Source organism: Mus musculus, chromosome 2 (assembly GCF_000001635.26).
Source record: "Mus musculus strain C57BL/6J chromosome 2, GRCm38.p6 C57BL/6J".
NCBI lineage: Eukaryota > Metazoa > Chordata > Mammalia > Rodentia > Muridae > Mus > Mus musculus.
In genome coordinates this window covers 121,884,104-121,902,097 of record NC_000068.7, presented here as the reverse complement: position 1 = coordinate 121,902,097, position 17,994 = coordinate 121,884,104, and the positions used below count along the sequence as shown (strand labels likewise).

Below are 17,994 nucleotides of genomic sequence, written 5' to 3'. Positions count from 1 at the left end.
CTGTATATATGATGTGTGCATTTATGTATCTACTTGTAGCCATGTGAGTGGCACAGTGTTCCATGGCATACGTGTAGATGTTAGAAGTTAGGTCTGTTTTCCATGGCAGGATCCAGAGGCCACCCTCAGGTAATCAGAGTTGCACAGAAAGTGTCTTTTACCCACTGAGCCATCTTGTTGGTCCAAATAATACTGAGAAAAGAAAATTTCTACAGTGGTCCCACAAGTTGGTAGAATCTAAGTTTTAACAAATTGATATGCTAGAAAAAACACTGAATACTGGCAGGTTAAAAATACTCATATAGTAAGTAGTTATACATAGATAACTAAGAAACAGAAAAACTGTTGAGCCTAACTTCTGGTGTACAAACCTAAAAAGACTCAACCCTTTACCATAAACCTGATTAGACCCTAAGAAGTTCCCCACCTCCTCCCTCTGTAGAAGTGTGAGGGAGGGACAGATCAAGAGCAGGAACACAGTCCTTAGCAATGCTGAGGGCATGCCCAGAGTTGTTTTCATCTTCTGGAAGTCCCTCAGAAAGGAAGTCTGGTTTTAGTTCTTACTGTATCCCATTCAACAAAACTTGTTGTTATAAGATCTTTCTGTTTGACAATCTAGATCATGTAAGAGATGTTTTCATAGTGTTTAAAATATTAAAATAAAAGATTATACTTTTACAACAACCTTTGAAAGATAAAATAAGATGAAGAAAATGAAGAGCAAGAGTAGAGGGCAGATGGGAAGAAGTGCGTTAGTTACAAAGCCTGGACAACAGCTGGAGGCTCACAGAGCTGCTGCGTGTGGCACCTTACCTCTCGTATTCTAGCCGCTTGACAAGGTAGGTATTATTTTTCCTGTAGTCTTGAAGCTGATCTTCCTGTCGAAGAAACTCCTGACGAAGCTCAGCCAGTTGCTCTAGGCAGACAAGGGAAGGAGCCAAAGAAGAATCAATTTACTTACTGCATGACTTTCTTTTGAGAATCTATAGAATGATCTTTTAATTATGTACATTTTCAATTTTTCTACTAAGATTCTCAGGAAGTTAGATAACATGTGTAGTCAGAGGTCAACCTTGAGTGTAGCTCCTTAAAATACTCCACCTTGGTTGTTTTTGTTATTTTTGTGTGCCTGAATGTTTATCTGTGCCCCACATGTGGAGGAGCCTTGGGAGGTCAGAAGAGGCGTTAGGTCTCCTGCATCTGGAGTTACATATGGCTGTAAGCCATCATGTGTGTCCTAGAACCAAACCTGGATCCTTTACAAGAGCATTAAGTACTCGTAAGTGCCACGCCATCTCTCCAGCCTTTTCTCATGAGGTTTTGAGCCAAGGTCTTTCACTGAGCTCTGGGCTTACTGAGCAGGCTCAGCTGGCTGGCCAGCAAGCTCCAGGGATTATTAACACCTTTTGCGTTGTTCAGACTATGGCTCATGTAAGGAACACTGAGATGACTCCAGTTCTCAAAATCAAACTTGTTCTGCCAACCTAGGACCCCGTATTCATACACACTGTAGAAACACACTTTTACTGCTTGTCTATCAGAATACCTCCCATTTGGCTCTACCACAGCTTTAGCTGCTGTTCAACTTCTCAATTTCTAGAAATACCTACACTGCTTCATCACTGGAGCACCAGAAATCTCAAACATCATTTATTTTCCAACTTTGTCATTTTTTTTTTAACATTATTTCTTGGCTTCAGTTTTGAAGTCTGTATTTCCTTCTCCTTTACTAACCGTGTTCTGAGGCAGCCCCACGTTAACAGAACACTTGAGTATGTAGGTAGGGTTAGATGCATCTTGCATTGCACTACAATGGTACTGCGCTCCCACTTTTTTTCTTTTCTTTCTCCCCCCCCCCCCACCTCCTTTCTTTTCTTTTTTTCTTTCTTGGTTTGGGGCGGGAGGCGGGGTTCTCTCCATGTAACTCTGGAGGCCTGGAACTCACACTCACAGAGATCTACCAGCTTCTGCCCTGAGTGCTGGACTGTAGACTTGCACCAAGATGCCTGGTTACACTGTATCTTCTTTTTTTCTTTCTTGTTTTGTTTTTTGAGGTAAGATTTCTCTGTATAGCCCTAGCTGTTCTGGAACTGGCTCTGTAGACTAAAGGTATGGGTCACCACTGCCCATCTGTGTTGTATTTTCTTAGTATGAGCTCAAAGATAATGTTCAATGAAACCGCTCCTATAAGAGTCACTGTAAGTCTGAAGGTAGCCTTGGCTACACAGGAAGACCTTAACTAAAAATCCTATGGAATAGTGACACTCACATTCAGGGTAAGTTTTAGCTCCTCCATTATCATTTCTCTGAAAACACTCTTACAGACACGACCAGAGTTGTTTCCCTCAGGTGATTATAAATCCAGTCAAGATGACAATAAAGATTAAGCCATTACATGCCCCAAAGCTGACAGAGGAAGTGATGTAATCTAAGCGAGGAGCTTACTCTCTTTGCCTATTCTTTTCTGTAAAAGCTTAATCCTTCATGAAAAACAACATGGAAGGTGGTCCTGACCCATGGGAAGCAAGCAAACTGATGTCCTCTTCATCAGTCCCTGCCTTGACGTCCCTGGATAACAGACTATAATCTACAACAGGAAACAAACCCTCTCCTCCCCAGGCTGCTTTTGGTCACGGTGTTTTATCACAGAAATAGAAAACTAACTAATATTTTTAAAGTTAGAGCTTTAAATTTATTTATTATTTCTCTACATTCCAGGTTTCTTTCTATCTCAAGAGAACTTCACCAAAGCATCCTCCAATCTGAATACACAATACAGAATAAGAACCCCATCTTTTTATCCCCCTAGAAACGTAATGGCCACATAATCTACAGTTCAACTTTCTTTGAGAATTTTTTATATGTGTTTATGTGCTTGTACACATGTATACATATGCATTCGGAGTACAGAGATCTACTTGCTTCTGCCTCCTGAATGGTGGGACTAAAGGCATGTGCCACCACCACCTGGCTCAGCCAACTACTATTTAATTCTTGAAGATTTCAGACATAAAGTAGTCCTTACCTTTACTCTATAATTAAAAGTCTCTTGGAGGCTAGAGAGATGGCTCAGAAGTTAAGAGCACTAACTGTTCTTCCAGAGGTCCTGAGTTCAATTCCCAGCAACCACATGGTGGCTCATAAATATCTATAATGAGATCTGGTGTCCTTTTCTGGCCTGCAAGTCTATGTGCAGGCAGAACACTGCGTACATAGTAAATAAATCTAAAAGAAAAATTTCTTACCCTTTAAATGATGTATGTCTGCCATCTGATATGATATGTTGTTTTGTAGCTTAACCTAAAAAAGAAATTGTTTTCATTTTAATAATTATATATATATTTTCTTAACACAATGTCCTATGTAGCTCAAACTATCCTTGAACTCCCTATGTTATTTTTGTTGTTGCTGTTTGTTTGGTGTGTGTTTTTCTTTTTGAGACAAGGTCTTTTTATATAGCCTTGGTGAGTCTGGAACTGCTATGTAGAGCAGGCTGGCCTTAAACTCATATATCTGCCTGCCTCTGCTTTCAGTGCTGGAACTAAAGACGTCTGCCGCCGCCACCTAGCTCTCCTCTGTAAAGTCAAGGACAACCTTGAACCCCTGATTTCCATGCTTCCACCTCTAGTGCTTATATGTGTGCACCATTTTACCCACCAAGAATACGTCATTTCATTCATAGTTACTCATATTCACTTTGAACGTGATCATAAATGTAAACAAAAACTCTATACATCAAAAATAATTAAGAGGTAAATTCTGATTCTGTATGTAATGTTAATTTTCCATGTTTTAGAGTTTGAATTGTACATCATTTATTACTTCCCTACCCCAGATCTTACAGAAGATCTCTCACTAACTCAATATTAGAATAAGATTAACTCTTTGAAACATTTACTATCAAATCAAAAGTGATTCCTGCTTATCAGGCTTTTCCATGGCAACACAGTATCTGTGTTCAGGCATGTGCTCAAGATTCAAAGCCAAGGTCACTGTCCTTTAAAAGTCAGTACACAAGAATGCTAAGAGCATAGATGTACAAAACCTGACTGAAGCTAAGGCTTACCACTGAAAGTAAAAGTAAAAACATGTACTTGAACAATATAATATTTGTTATGTTTTAAATTTTTTTCATTTTCCCCCTTTATACTCTTATTTTTTTCACAAAGATGTTCTTGCTGTAGACAATTTTGCCACTACAAATGGGTATCCTTACCCCAAAGTAGGCCAGATTCACAATGATCCAAAGCAATCATATAAGAGGCAAATGATAAATACCAATACAATTTCTAAATAATATTTTTAAAAAGTACAGACTATTGCACAGATATCTCATTTAACTCTCACATAATTTCTCCCAGTGTGTATAACTATTAGTTCAACTTCAAAATTAGGGCAATAACATAACAACTATGAATAATTTTATGTCATTTCATCATGTGTCTTGGGCTGTGAAACCACAATAATAGTCAAGACACAGAAGGTATTCCATCACCACAAAGACTTCTCTTATACTACATTTTATTTTGTTTTATAATATTTGTGCGTGTGTGTGTGTGTGTGTGCATGTGTGTATGTGTTCACATAAAGTACACAGAGGTCAGAGGACAATTCCAGGAAAAGAACTTTTTCTTCAACCACATGAATCCAGGAGGTGAAACGCAGGCCCATCAGGCTTACAGCCATCCTACCAGATCTTACACTACCTTTATAGTCAAGACTCATTTCCTTTCTCCTACCATCTAGTGCCAACATATTGGCAAGAATATGAAACAACAGAGAAAACATAAGAACAGTGTCAAGGATAGATAGGGTAGTACCTAAAAAGTATAATTCCTATGATAATTCAAAGATGTTACAGGAAGGATTCTGTCTGAAACAGGAATTTAAGGTTGAGAATTTAAACTTGAAGTAAGTAGAAAAGAGCCTTTCAGAAAGAGAGAATAACCAAGAAAATGTATAGAGTCCAGAAGGCCTGAGGTATGTAAGAACAGTCCAAAGTACTATCTGGTGATTCACAAGAAAGACGAATAGGAAAAGGAGCTTGGGCAGGAAAGGCAAGGAATCAAGCAGGGTCTACCCTTTACCTGAGTCCTGATGGCTTAGTTAGTAAGGTGAAAGTCCATCCAGAAACAAAGAGCAGATGAAAGCAGGACTGTTCCAAGAGCAGGAATCTAGCAGTCTCACTGAAGTCTTGGGGGCTTTGAAGAAGGAAGTTTAAATAAGGCCAATGCATAGTTATGAAAAGGGATGAAACACTACTGGTACATAGCATAACACAGGTACTCTTCGAGAACACTACACAGGCAAGTTCGAGAAGACACTCACAAAAAGGCCAAACAATTCTGATCCCACCCACATGAAATGCACAGAAAGACAACGGCTACCATCTGGGGAGCAGAGGTTACTGAAGTCTCTAAGGATAAACCCAGTGTCTTTCACAAGTTCATGTTCTACATCTTAACAGTCCCTAGCCATAAGAGGGACTTCTTAATGTGTACAGGATTTCTTTTTGAGCAATGAAAATGTTTTAGAATTAGACAGTAACAACAGCTCTATGACACTATAAATTTACTTTTTTGTTTGTTTGGTTTTTTGTTTTTGTTTTTTTGAGACACGATTTCTCTGTGTAGCCCTGGCTATCCTGGAACTCACTCTGTAGACCAGGCTGGCCTTGAACTCAGAAATCTGCCTGCCTCTGCCTCCCAAGTGTTGGGATAAATTTACTTTTAAAAAAACCCAATGAATTATATACTTTAGAAGAGTTAATTTTATATCAATTACATCTACATTTTTTACACCATTTTCAATGCACAAAGAAAAGGACCATACGAATGCTGAGTGTGCTCTGGACAGCACACAGACAAATACAGACAGAACAATAAACAAACACTGTGTGCTTGAGGACCTCATTAGTCAAAAGAGACACTGAAGAAAACAGGCAATTATAGAATGGCAAGACAAATGATAAGAGTTTTATACAGGCAAACACAGTAGAAACAGCCTAGAAATCCAGCCTCAGGAGAGAACAGGAGGCTTCTGGAGACGACAGTAATGTCTGACTAACTCCTACAGAAGAGTGACTCTCACCCATGTGGAAGGAGGGTAGATAAAGAGGAAAGAAGACATTTAACGATGCACCAAATCTTGGAAGTAAAAAAAAAAAAAGAAAGAAAGAAAGAAAGAAAATTCACTCAACATTCTAGCATCTGCCAAAAGTCCCAAGGAGCTGGAAAATGCCGCAGAGCCTTTTTGGTCCCTGTCTGCGTAGAACGGGTTTCTAGTTGCAGGTGGGCAAGGAGTTGGCAAATGACAAACAGAAGCGACAGGAGAGATTGTGTAGAATCTGAATGTAATTTTTCAAGTCGAGCATCAACTTTTTATACAGAAGAGCAACAAGAAACCAGGCGAGATACATCCGAGAGTTACAGTGACACAATAGAAAAGGAATGTATACATCAAAAGAAGGTGGGGACGAGGCCACTGACACTAAGAAGGGAGCCAGGTGTAAAGCTAGTCTATTGTTAAGCCCACCACCAGGGGTCCTTAGTAAATGCCTGATTATGCTGTTTCTTTGGGCCTAGGGAAGAAACCTGTCTCAGGGGGATTCTCTAATTCTTTCATGGTAAACCCACCTATATGCCAGGCCATTGTAAATTCCCTTGTCTGAGTAAGACTGCCTATGTCCCAAGTAAACACTCTGCAGACCAGCCCTAAGCTATTCTGGCTCCGCTCTTTGTAATGCCTAATTAGTTTCACAGTCTGTACTAGAAGTAAATTTGAATGTTGAATAGATAACCTTCTTACTGAATTACAAGTTTGTGGGCTTCAAGGATTTTCTAGGATGTTGGAACACTGGCGAAGGCTTAGCTATGTCACAATTCAATCTTTAAAGGCACTTATAATAAAACAATACTGAAAGAGAGCACTTGGATCCATACACCAGACTAATGCGGGGATAGGGTTATGAGAATGCCTGGTTCCAGGAGGTTGAGTTTCCTTGAAACTCCCTGCCTCGTGAGTGCTTCCAGGCCTCTCGGCCTGCCAAGCAGACTTCACTGGAGTGTGAGTAGCAGGAAAATAATGAATTAAGGGGAAATAGTAAGATATATCTCTTTAAAAACAATCAAGGTAGCGGGTGTGGTGGCGCACGCCTTTAATCCTAGCACTCGGGAGGCAGAGGCAGGCAGATTTCTGAGTTCAAGGCCAGCCTGGTCTACAAAGTGAGTTCCAGGACAGCCAGGGCTACACAGAGAAACCCTGTCTCAAACCGCCCCCACCAAAAAAAAAAAAAAAAAAAACAACAAAAAACCAATCAAGGTCTATAGCACAAGGGTCTTACCAAAGATGACAGGCATTTTCATGGATTCTTTACAAGGCTTGCAAACAAGATTATGATATCCAATTTGCAATTTTGAAGTAAATTTGGCTACAGTATGATGGGCAGACCAGAAAGGACAAAATTATACAAAATGAAATCAGATCATTTTATATGTGAGAAAAAAATCTCTCTCAACCAGGCCTGTTTGTACAGGGATGACAAGCTGAGGATTACTGGTTACACTTTATTGGTTGGAGGAAATTTTCCAAGGAATAATATATCATAAAACTCAACTTCCAATGTCTCTAAATAGTTTTGTGGGAAATGAGCTATAATGCCTGTGTTTATGCTTGTGTGATAGCTATGGCCATAGTGACAGAAATTATATGGCCTCAAGAACTTGCTCTCTGGCCTTCTATAAAAAAGGTCCGATTACTCCTAAACTATCAGAATAAGAATAGAAAGGCAGCTCCTTGTGATAGATAAGAGGTTGAAGGTGTTTGCCACCAAGTCTGATCCCTAGAACCCACAAGGTAGGAGAGAAATGACTCCAAAGGTTGTCTTCTGACCTCTATATAAGTATAGTGACACGAGCATGTTCCCCATTCCCAATAAATAAATATAAATGAGATACACACACAAATGGTATGGGCAGGGAGAGGGCAAAAAGGCACACAGACAAGCTGGCCAAGCAATAATCTGCGGTGTAGTAAGATATGAAAAGCTAACTGAAAATCACTGGAGCTAGAGTTACAGGCAGTCATCAGCAACTCAACATGAGTGCTGGGAATTGAACTCCGGTCCTATAATAGAGAACAAGGTGCACTTAACCACTGAGCCCTCTGCTCAGCCCCTGGTTTTGGTTCTTACTACTGATTAATTATAAATTAATTAGTAAATAATTTAGGTTCATCACATTTCCACACTCACTGTTAAATAGGCAATGCTCTAGAAAGTTCTAAAATTACTTAGCTTTTCTTCAAAATATTTTCTAGACAGGATATAGCACAAAACCTCAAAAGTATTATTTACCACTTATCTCACAAAGGGATTCTCATTCTCTGGGTTCTGTGTCACCTCTCTCTCTCCTTACTTACCAGCTTTTGCAGTGATCTTCTTGTTTTTTTCTGGCACTGGGAATTAAATCCAGGGCCACAAATCAGGGAAGTGTTCTACCACTAAACTATAGCTATATCCCTGGTCCTACTTTCAGGCCTTTTACTTAAAATAGGCAAGATATTGTTACTTAAAAGTATACAAGAAAGATAATGTACATGTTTCTTTGCAAGTGAGTGGTGTTGAAGGGTGGCCAGACAGTTAACAGTCACCAACAGCACACCTCTTGCCCAATCACATCTACAATCAGATACTGTGGTGGTTTGAATAAGAATGACCCAAATAGTTGAATGTGTAGTCACCAGGGAGTAGAACTGCTTGAAAGAATTTAAAGGATTAGAAGGATTAGGAGGTGTAGCCCTATGGGAGGAAGTGTGTCACTGGGGGTGGGCTTTGAGGTTTCAAAAATCCATGCCAAGCCCAGAAGTTTCTCTTTCTACCTACAGATTATGATGTAGCTCTCTGCTACTGCTCCAGCACCTGCCTGCATGCTGCCATGCTCCCTGACATGATGATGATGAAGAACTAAACCTCTGAAATTATAAGCAAGTCCTAATTAGATGCTTCGTAACAGTTGCCTTAGTCATGGTATCTCTTCCCAGTAACAGAACAGTAACTAAGAGAGTCACCAATCCAGATTTCAAAAATCTAAAATGGTGGCTGGGAATATTGGCCTTCAGTTATATACTCCTAGCTACTGGACAGACAATAGAAAGACTGCTTGAGCTCAGGAGCACAAGGCCAATGTGAAAAATATAGTAAGACACTATGAAGTAAGGAAGAAGGAAAGAAGGAAGGGAAGGGAAGGGAAGGGAAGGGAAGGGAAGGGAAGGGAAGGGAAGGGAAGGGAAGGGAAGGGAAGGGAAGGGAAGGGAAGGGAAGGGAAGGGAAGGGAAGGGAAGGGAAGGGAAGGGAAGGGAAGGGAAGGGAAGGGAAGGGAAGGGAGGGGAGAAAGAAAGGAAGAAAGAAAGAAACTTTTACAGTGTTGGAAACAACTTGCCTGGGCTCAGATTCTACTAGTAATATCCTCATAAGCAGTTCTTAAAAACAAAACTTTCTTGAAAAGTTATCTAGTCTGTTTCCAATGCTAATGCTACTTCAGAATTTTTTTTTAAACTCTCAATGTTTATCAGAATCAAGAATTCTGAGTATAAGAATTATGTCTCAGCTAGTGGACTGTGACATAAAAGAAATTACATCTTTATTCTTATCCCCAAGTGTTCAACATCTGGCACTTGTAGAACACCGAATGTATGCTTGCTGAGACTCTCTAGATTTGTATGCCCCATGCTCTTTGTACTTTGTACTCTTCCCTACTTGAATTATCTTCATTCATGCTTGAATATTTTTAATTAGCTTTCCAGATTTTTTTTTCAGGGGGGCAGTGGGGAGAAGGGTCTAGTATCCTATCTGGCTTCAAACTAGACATTGTAGGTAGGAATGACCTTGAAACTTTTTTTTGAGGATTTTTTTGTTTGTTTGTTTTTCAAGTAGCCCTGGCTGTCAAGGAACTTTCTCTGTAGACCAGGATGGCCTCAAATTCACAGGATCTGCCTGCCTCTGCCTCCCAGGGGTTGGGATTAAAGGTCTGCACAACCACCAGCCAGTTAACCTTGAAACTATTAACCATCCTGCCTCCACCTCCCAAGTGCTGGGATTACAGGTTATCCTTCATACTCAGTTTATGCAGTGCTAGGATTGAACCTGGAGCCTACAAACTAGTCCAGCACTATACTAAGCTATACTACTTACCCCTCACAGACTTTTGAACTTCCTCACATAATTCCCATCAACACTTTCGTTGTCTTAGGAGTTTATTTCTCCTCTACTTTTCCAGAATACTGATCCCTAGGATTTGGAGTCTCTCTAAAAACTAGGCCAATTCACTGTACTTTCTGGCCTCTGCCCTGTCGATGTCTTTTCCCCCCCCACTGGTTACTTTTCTCACTGCTGTGACAAAACATCAACCTAAGGGAATCTATAGTTATACAGCCCTGAGTGCACAGGATCTCATCTGATCTTGGACACTAAACAAAGTGGGGCCTACTTAGTACTTTCGCTGGAGAAGCAAACTACAAGGACCATGGATTAATGTGACTGTAGTCTAGTTACCTGGCTTTATGTATTTGAGCAGAACATCGTGGCTGCGGGACTCTGTGGAGGGATAGAGCTATTCCAAGGTTGACCCCTTCCTGTCTTCCTCTTTGAAATATCTCTATGGATGCACCCTCCAGACACCTACTTCCTTCAGTCAGGCTCCATCTCCTCAAGTTTCCAGACCTCCCAAAGTAACACCATACCTGGGTACTAAGCCCTAAGCACAGAGCCTTTTCTGAGGACACTTCATGACCAAACAGTAAAGCTGTTCTTCTTATGCCCTCTTTTTTGAAGTACAGGTTCCTGTCTCTTCTTCTCAGGAAGAATTATCTCCTTATATTTTCCAGCATACTTCTTATTCCAAGGATTTCATATACTTTAATTTTTCTTCCTCTACTACCTAAAACTTTGCCTATATTTTCCTTACCAGCCCTTTCTGAAATTCTTTTAATGCTTTCTCCAGCATCTGGTTTGTCTAGATTAATTCTGGCAGCTGTACCAGCTCAGTCGCTCTGCTTTCCTTTTCATCTGGGGGACCCTGAAAATGGCTCAGCTGTGTCTGCTTCATTTTCATTATGGCTTGCTCTTGGGCAATTAGCACAGCTATGACCGACTACTACAGAGGTTACATACACTTAGCACTTAGCTTTTAATAAGCTATTGCCATTTCTTTCTCCTTTGTCTCAAACACCAAAAAGATGACAGTCTTCTGTCTGCCTCCCATACTCACCACACATTTTAAAACTATTTAATGTTTCAGAAAATATTAAAAATAGCAGCAAGTTCCCGCGATATGCAGGGCACTGGGGGCCACATGGCTCCAGCTGGGTGTTCTCATCTCAGAAGACTCTCTGGCCCAGAGCTCCAAAATCTCTCCACCCAGCTCACTAAGTTCCTACTGGCGGGTTACTACCATGCCAGCCCCATATTTCAAAACCCCCAAAAAAGCCTTTGTGTGGTGTACATCTGGCAAACCCACACTTAGCCACCATACCTTTCTCTCTTGAACCCAGTTGAACAGGTGCGTGAAGGAAAACACCTCACAAACTTAGTTCAGAAACAATGGTAACTCAATTGCTGGGCACAACAACTAGAATCCAGTTAATCCTAGCCTGGGAGGCAGAGGCAGAGAGGCAGAGAGGCAGAGAGGCAGAGAGGCAGAGAGGCAGAGAGGCAGAGAGGCAGAGAGGCAGAGGCAGAGGCAGGCGGATTTCTGTGTTTGTGGCCAGCCTGGTCTACAAAGTGAGTTCCAGGACAGCCAGGGCTACACAGAGAAACCCTGTCTCAAAAAACCAACAAAACAAAATCCTCCAGCTCAAGGAGACACTAGCTGGGAGACACAAGTAGCTATATCTTTCCCTCTCTCTATCCCAGTCCAAAAGGCCCTAACCCTCTCCTGCTTCCTCTCTTCCTCTGTCCAACCAGGAAGTCCCACCTACTCACTCAGTAATTGATTCTTTGTTCCAAACAACCCCTCCTGGGAAAAACAGAATTAACATAAAAATATAACAGCACCAGGGCCTTCCACAACAATTTCACACTCAAATGACTTCTACAAAATTCTATCTTCTTTAATATATTTTTTAGTTAATATATTTAATATATTTAGTAGTTTTATGTGTGTGTACGTGTGTATTTTTGGTTGTTTAATTTAAAAAAAATATTTATTTATTTATTATATGTAAGTACACTGTAGTTGTCTTCAGACACTCCAGAAGAGGGCGACAGATCTCATTACAGATGGTTGTGTGCCACCATGTGGTTGCTGGGACTTGAACTCAGGACCTTTGGAAGAGCAGTCGGCACTCTTAACCGCAGAGCCATCTCACCAGCCCTGGTTGTTTAATTTTTTTTTTTTAAAGATTTTTTATTTATTATTATAGTAAGTACACTGTAGCTATCTTCAGACACACCAGAAGAGGGAGTCAGATCTTGTTACGGATGGTTGTGAGCCACCATGTGGTTGCTGGGATTTGAACTCTGGACCTTCGAAAGAGCAGTCGGGTGCTCTTACCCACTGAGCCATCTCACCAGCCCGGTTGTTTAATTTTTTAATTTGGCTGGTGAGATGGTTCAGTGGGTTAAGGAACTTGCCACTAAGTTTAACAACCCAAGTCTGATTCCCAAGAACCCTCATGGTGGATAGAAGGAGAGAAGGATTCCAAGATAACCTCTGACCCTTAATAATGTGCTTTGGCTCACATATGCACACAAAATAAATAAAAGTAATAAAAATGCATTTTTGAAGCCAAGAGGCAAAGGCAGGAGAATCAAAAGTTCAAGCCAGCTTACACTATAAATAAAGCAAGTTCCAGACTTCAAAATTCACAAAGAAACCAACAACAAAAAGTCCAGAGTCTTTCCCTGTCACCACTCACCATGATTTAGCATCCTTGGGATGATACAGGAACTCAAGAGATTCTGATAAATAAGTTCAGCAATTACTCATCTATACTGTTTCTGGCCTGAAAGCCAGCTGTATGAAAACAAAGCATCATTAATAACTGTAATGTCACTGATAATCAACTTACAAAAATTTAAGATTTATTTAGGCTTTCCTTTCAAAAATTTCAGTTCATAGCTACTGGGTCCCTTTGTCCTTTGGGCCCGTGGCAAGACAGCACAATGTGACAGGGGACACAGAGCAAAGGTCTGTTTGTCTCTTTGCTGGGAAGCAAAAACAGTGGAAGCAAATGGGCTGGGATATCAACATCACCCTTGAGGGCACGTTCCCAATGACTTCACTTGCTTCCACCAGGCTTTACCCCTAGTTCCATCACCTGTGGACTGGAGACAAAACCTTCAACACATGGACCTTTCCACAATGTTCAAGCTCTAATTACGAGCTAGAGAGATAGCTCAGCACTCAAGAGCACTGGCTGATTTTCCAGAGGACCTTTTTCAGTTCCTAGCACCCACATGGCAGCTCACAACTGTCAAACTCCAACTTACAGAGGATCTGACAGTCTCTTCTGGCATCCAAGGACAATAGACACTCACATGGTACACATACATACATTCAGACAAAACTTATACGCATAAAGAAAGAGCTAAGCTATAGCATAATGAATACATATTAAATGCTTGTTTTACACCAGATCCCTTATTTAATGCTTACAACCACCCTACAAAGTAGACATAGCAATATTCTCCATTTCACAGATGAGAACCCTGTTCCCTAAGTCACAGGTACAGATTGTGGACTCTTCCAAACAATACCAATCCAAAGATGTGCCTGTAACCTCTGCACATGTATTAAATCTGATAGAGATTAACCTTGATCTCTCACAACTTACATTGCACTTACACCTGTAGTATCTGATCTGTTTCTCTTGAAATAGTAGTAGACATCATGCCTTCTTACATGGGGAGTGGGGTGTATAAGTCAAAGTCTTCTTCTACAGCTCTGGGTGGCCTGGAGCTCACCACCAGGCTGCACTTGAACTTACAACAATCTTCTTGTCCCTGCTTCCTGAGTGCTTGGTTTAAAAGCATGCAGCATACAGGTCTTGTTACATACTTTTAAAACTAATTTTATTATAGTATTTATTTACATGTGTGCTTGTTTATGTCCATGTGTGATAGGCAGAGGAAAACCTGCAGGAGTTGGTTCTTTCCTTTACCATATGGGATCCAGAGATTGAACTCAAGTCATCAGGCTTGACATCAACTGCATTTACCTGCTGGACCATCTCATTGGCCCTATTAGTTACCTATTTTAAATGAGCAAAGTCCTTGGTCATGGTTGGCTACAATGAACCACATTTTTTTTTCACTTACTCATTAATTGTGTTTTAAAGTTGTATTACATTGTGGTACACATTCATAATTCATTCAATCAATAATTTATAAAGTACTTTCTGAGTGCACTATATTCTAGAACTGGAGATACAAAGTATTTGGTTGGTCCGTTAAATCACTGAAATCATTCATTCCATTAGCCAGGAAATACTGGGCACCCAATAGGTAGAGGATACTGTAAAGATTAGAGATATAGAAATATACAAGAAACAGAAGGGAGTTTTGATTAAATGATACAAATTTTGGAGTCATAGGCATGCACAAGTGAAGTTTTGTGAGTAAATATGCCTACTTAGGAAAAGAATAAAAAAAGAGGATTCAAACTAAAAGTTCGGAGCAGTACAAAACAGTGGTAAACAGAGCGGGAAAGCCGGCAAAGGAGAGTAAGAAACAGGAAAACCTGGCATCATGGGAGCCAAGAGCATGAGGACTGGAGAAAAGATGCTGAGACATGGGGAGTAGGAAAAGAAAATGCAGGCATGAGAAAAAACAATTCTCTTCAAGAATATTTGACTGCAAAGGGGGAATTCAAGTATTTTTCAAATGCTAGGGAACAAATTTATAGAGAGATTTGTTAAAGGTCTCTGAGATGGTAGAGGAATTAGATCCAAAGAACAAGTAGGAAGATTGAAAGACAGAAAGAAGGACTTTGCTTTAACTAAAAAGTAAAACAGCGCAGATGTCAAAACGCTTGCAGATTTGGTAGAGTAAGTTTTACCATACATTTCTGAGACAGTATCTCTCTGCATAGCCCTGGCTGTCCTGAAACTCACTCTGTAGACCAGGCTGGCCTCAAACTCAGAGATGTGCCTGCCTCTGCCTCCCAAGTGCTGGGATTTAAGGCATGTGACACCACCTCCTGGCCTTACCATATAATTCTTAAAACAGGCAGGTAACAAAGGAATTTAAATGTGGGAAAAGTAAGAAAAGAGGATGAGTTAGTTGGAACAGGAAAGAGATATGAAAAGTATCCTAAAGTGCATACTGCCCAGAGAAATTTACTTAAAGCGTGACTGTTCATCAGTATGGTTATATGACTTTCTCCAACTATGCTTGAAATAAGCACATGAAACAGAGTACAGCCAAGTGTAGTGTTGCACATGAATAATTCCAGCATTTCAGAGGCAGGGGAGCAGGGGAGCAGAGGAGAAGACAGGCAGGAGGAAGGGGGCAGAGGGGCAGAGGGCAAAGGGCAGAGAGAGTTAGAGGGGAAGAGGGTAGGGGACAGAGAGTGAGATGGGAAGGGAGGCAGAGGGGCAGGGGTCTGGGGGGACAGGGGTAGGAAGACTTTTGACTGTTCTTTTATATTTTTATACAATTTCCCCTAATTTTGTGAAACATGTCACTGAAATTTTGATAGGATTGTATTGCATGTGTAGGTCACGTTTGGCAATATATAAACTTTACAATACAAAATCTGCCAAAAACCATGAACATGGGAGATTTCTACTTTTTTTTTTTGGTTTTGTTTTTTGTTTGGTTGTTTGGTTTGGTTTTTTGCGAAACAAGGTTTCTCTGTGTAGCCCTGGCTGTCCTGGAACTCACTCTGTAGTCCAGGCTGGCCTTGAACTCAGAAATTCTCCTGCCTCTGCCTCCCAAGTGCTGGGATTAAAGGCGTGCACCACCACAAGATTTCTACTTTTGAATGTCTTCTTCAGTATCTTCCACATTTTAAAGTTTATTATGGAAGTCTTTCACATCCTTGGTTAGGCTTATTTTTAGTCTTTGTTGTTTGTGTGTTTGTTACATATTTTAAAGTTTATTTCAGTTTTTCATTATGTGCATTTATATGAATGTAAGTGGGTATGTACATATGAGTCAGAATAGGTTATCAGGTTGAAGGAGAGTTAGGGACAGTTAGATAAGGAAAGTGGGCTCTGTAACAGAGAAGCTTCTTGTTTCCAGAAGACACTTGGAGAAGAAATGTCCAGAAGGCACAGAAGGTGGGGAGTTTCCAAAAAGGTCCAGTAGGGGAAAGGACCCAGTGGCCCTATAAAATACCTAAGCCAGTGTCCACTTTGTAGACTCCAAGCCTTAAAAACCCTTCAGCTCAAAATGCTAATGCTGTTATTTTCTCTTCCTCCCTGGCCCAAACGCCTTTTTTTTTTTTTTTTTTTTTTGAGGAAAGTTTATTTCCTCTTTTATCTTACAGTACATTATGAATGATAGTCAGGACAGGAAATCAAACATGAACTGGGAGGCAGGTACTAAAGAAGAGGTCATGAAGGAATAGAATTAGTATCTTGTGCAGATTGATTTCTTATTCCAGCTGTTCAGGGATGGCGCTTGCAATAGTAAATCATTAATCAAGAAAATACTCAATGATCTTTCGCCTACTAGACAATCTGATGGAGGCATTTTAACTGAAGTTTCCTTTTTCAGTTTGACTCCTGTTAAACTATAATGATAAAAAAACAAAGAACAAAAGAAAGAAGGAACAAAAAAAGAAGAGAAAGGAAGGAAGGAAGGAAGGAAGGAAGGAAGGAAGGAAGGAAGGAAGGAAGGAAGGAAGGGAAAGGAAGGAAAGAAGGAAGGAAAGATTTTCTCAAAGAACCAGCTCCTGGTTTTGTTGATTCTTTGTACAGTTCTTTTTGTTTCTACTTGGTTGATTCAGCTCTGAGTTTGTCTACTCTTCTTGGGTGTATTTGCTTTTTTTGTTCTAGAGCTTTTAGGTGTGCTCTCTCCAGTTTCTTTTTGGAGGCACTCAGAGCTGAGTTTTCCTCTTAGCACTGCTTTCATTGTGTCTCATAAGTTTGGGTACGTTGTGCCCTCATTTACATTAAATTCTAAAAAGTCTTTAATTCCTTTATTTCTTCCTTGACCATGTTGTCATTGAGTAGGGTGTTGTTCAGCTTCCATGTGTATTTGGGCTTTCTGTTATTTTTGTTGCTATTGAAGACCAGCCTTAGTCCATGGTGATCTGATAGGATGCATGGGATTATTTCAGTCTTTTGTATCTGTTGAGACCTGTTTTGTGACTGATTATATGGCCAATTTTGGAGAAGGTACCTTGAGGTGCTGAGAAGAAGGTATATTCTTTTGTTTTGGATGAAATGTTCTATAGATATCTGTTAAATCCATTTGGTTCATAACTTCTGTTAGTTTTACTATGCCTCTGTTTAGTTTCTGTTTCCATCATCTGTTCATTGATGAGAGTGGGGTGTTGAAGTCTCCCACTATTATTGTGTGTGGTGCAATGTGTGCTTTGAGCTATAGTAGTTTCTTTTTTAAATTTGGGTACCCTTGCATTTGGAGCACAGATGTTCAGAGTTGAGAATTCTTCTTGGTAGATTTTTCCTTTGATGAGTATGAAGTGTCCTTCCTTATCTTTTTTGATAACTTTTGGCTGAAAGTTGATTTTATTTGATATTAGATGGCTACTCCAGCTTGTTTCTTGGGACCATTTGCTTGGAAAATTGTTTTCCAGCCCTTTACCTGACATAGTGTCTGTAGTTGACATTGAGGTGCATTTCCTGTATGTAACGAAATGTTGTGTCCTGTTTACATATCCAGTCTGTTAGTCTATGTCTTTTTATTGGGGAATTGAGTCCATTGAGGTTAAGAGATATTAAGAAATAGTGATTGTTGCTTCCTGTTATTTTTGTTGTTAGAGGTGGAATTATGTTTGTGTGGCTATCTTCTTTTAGGTTTCTTTCTTT

The 17,994-nt window shown here is 40.2% G+C and overlaps 1 protein-coding gene across 5 annotated transcripts in view; it reads right to left on the bottom strand.

Annotated features, from left to right (window-relative positions):
- The window catches only part of Golm2 (golgi membrane protein 2), a 69,251-nt gene that overhangs the window by 34,123 nt on the left and 17,134 nt on the right, over positions 1-17,994 (bottom strand). For all 5 annotated transcript variants that reach the window (NM_001205369.1, NM_001205370.1, NM_177054.5 and 2 more), the window contains exons 2-3: positions 3,246-3,300; positions 814-916 (exon numbers count right to left, since the gene is read on the bottom strand). In NM_001205369.1, coding sequence (NP_001192298.1) covers positions 814-916; positions 3,246-3,300 — 158 coding nt within the window. The remainder of the gene's footprint in view (positions 1-813; positions 917-3,245; positions 3,301-17,994) is intronic.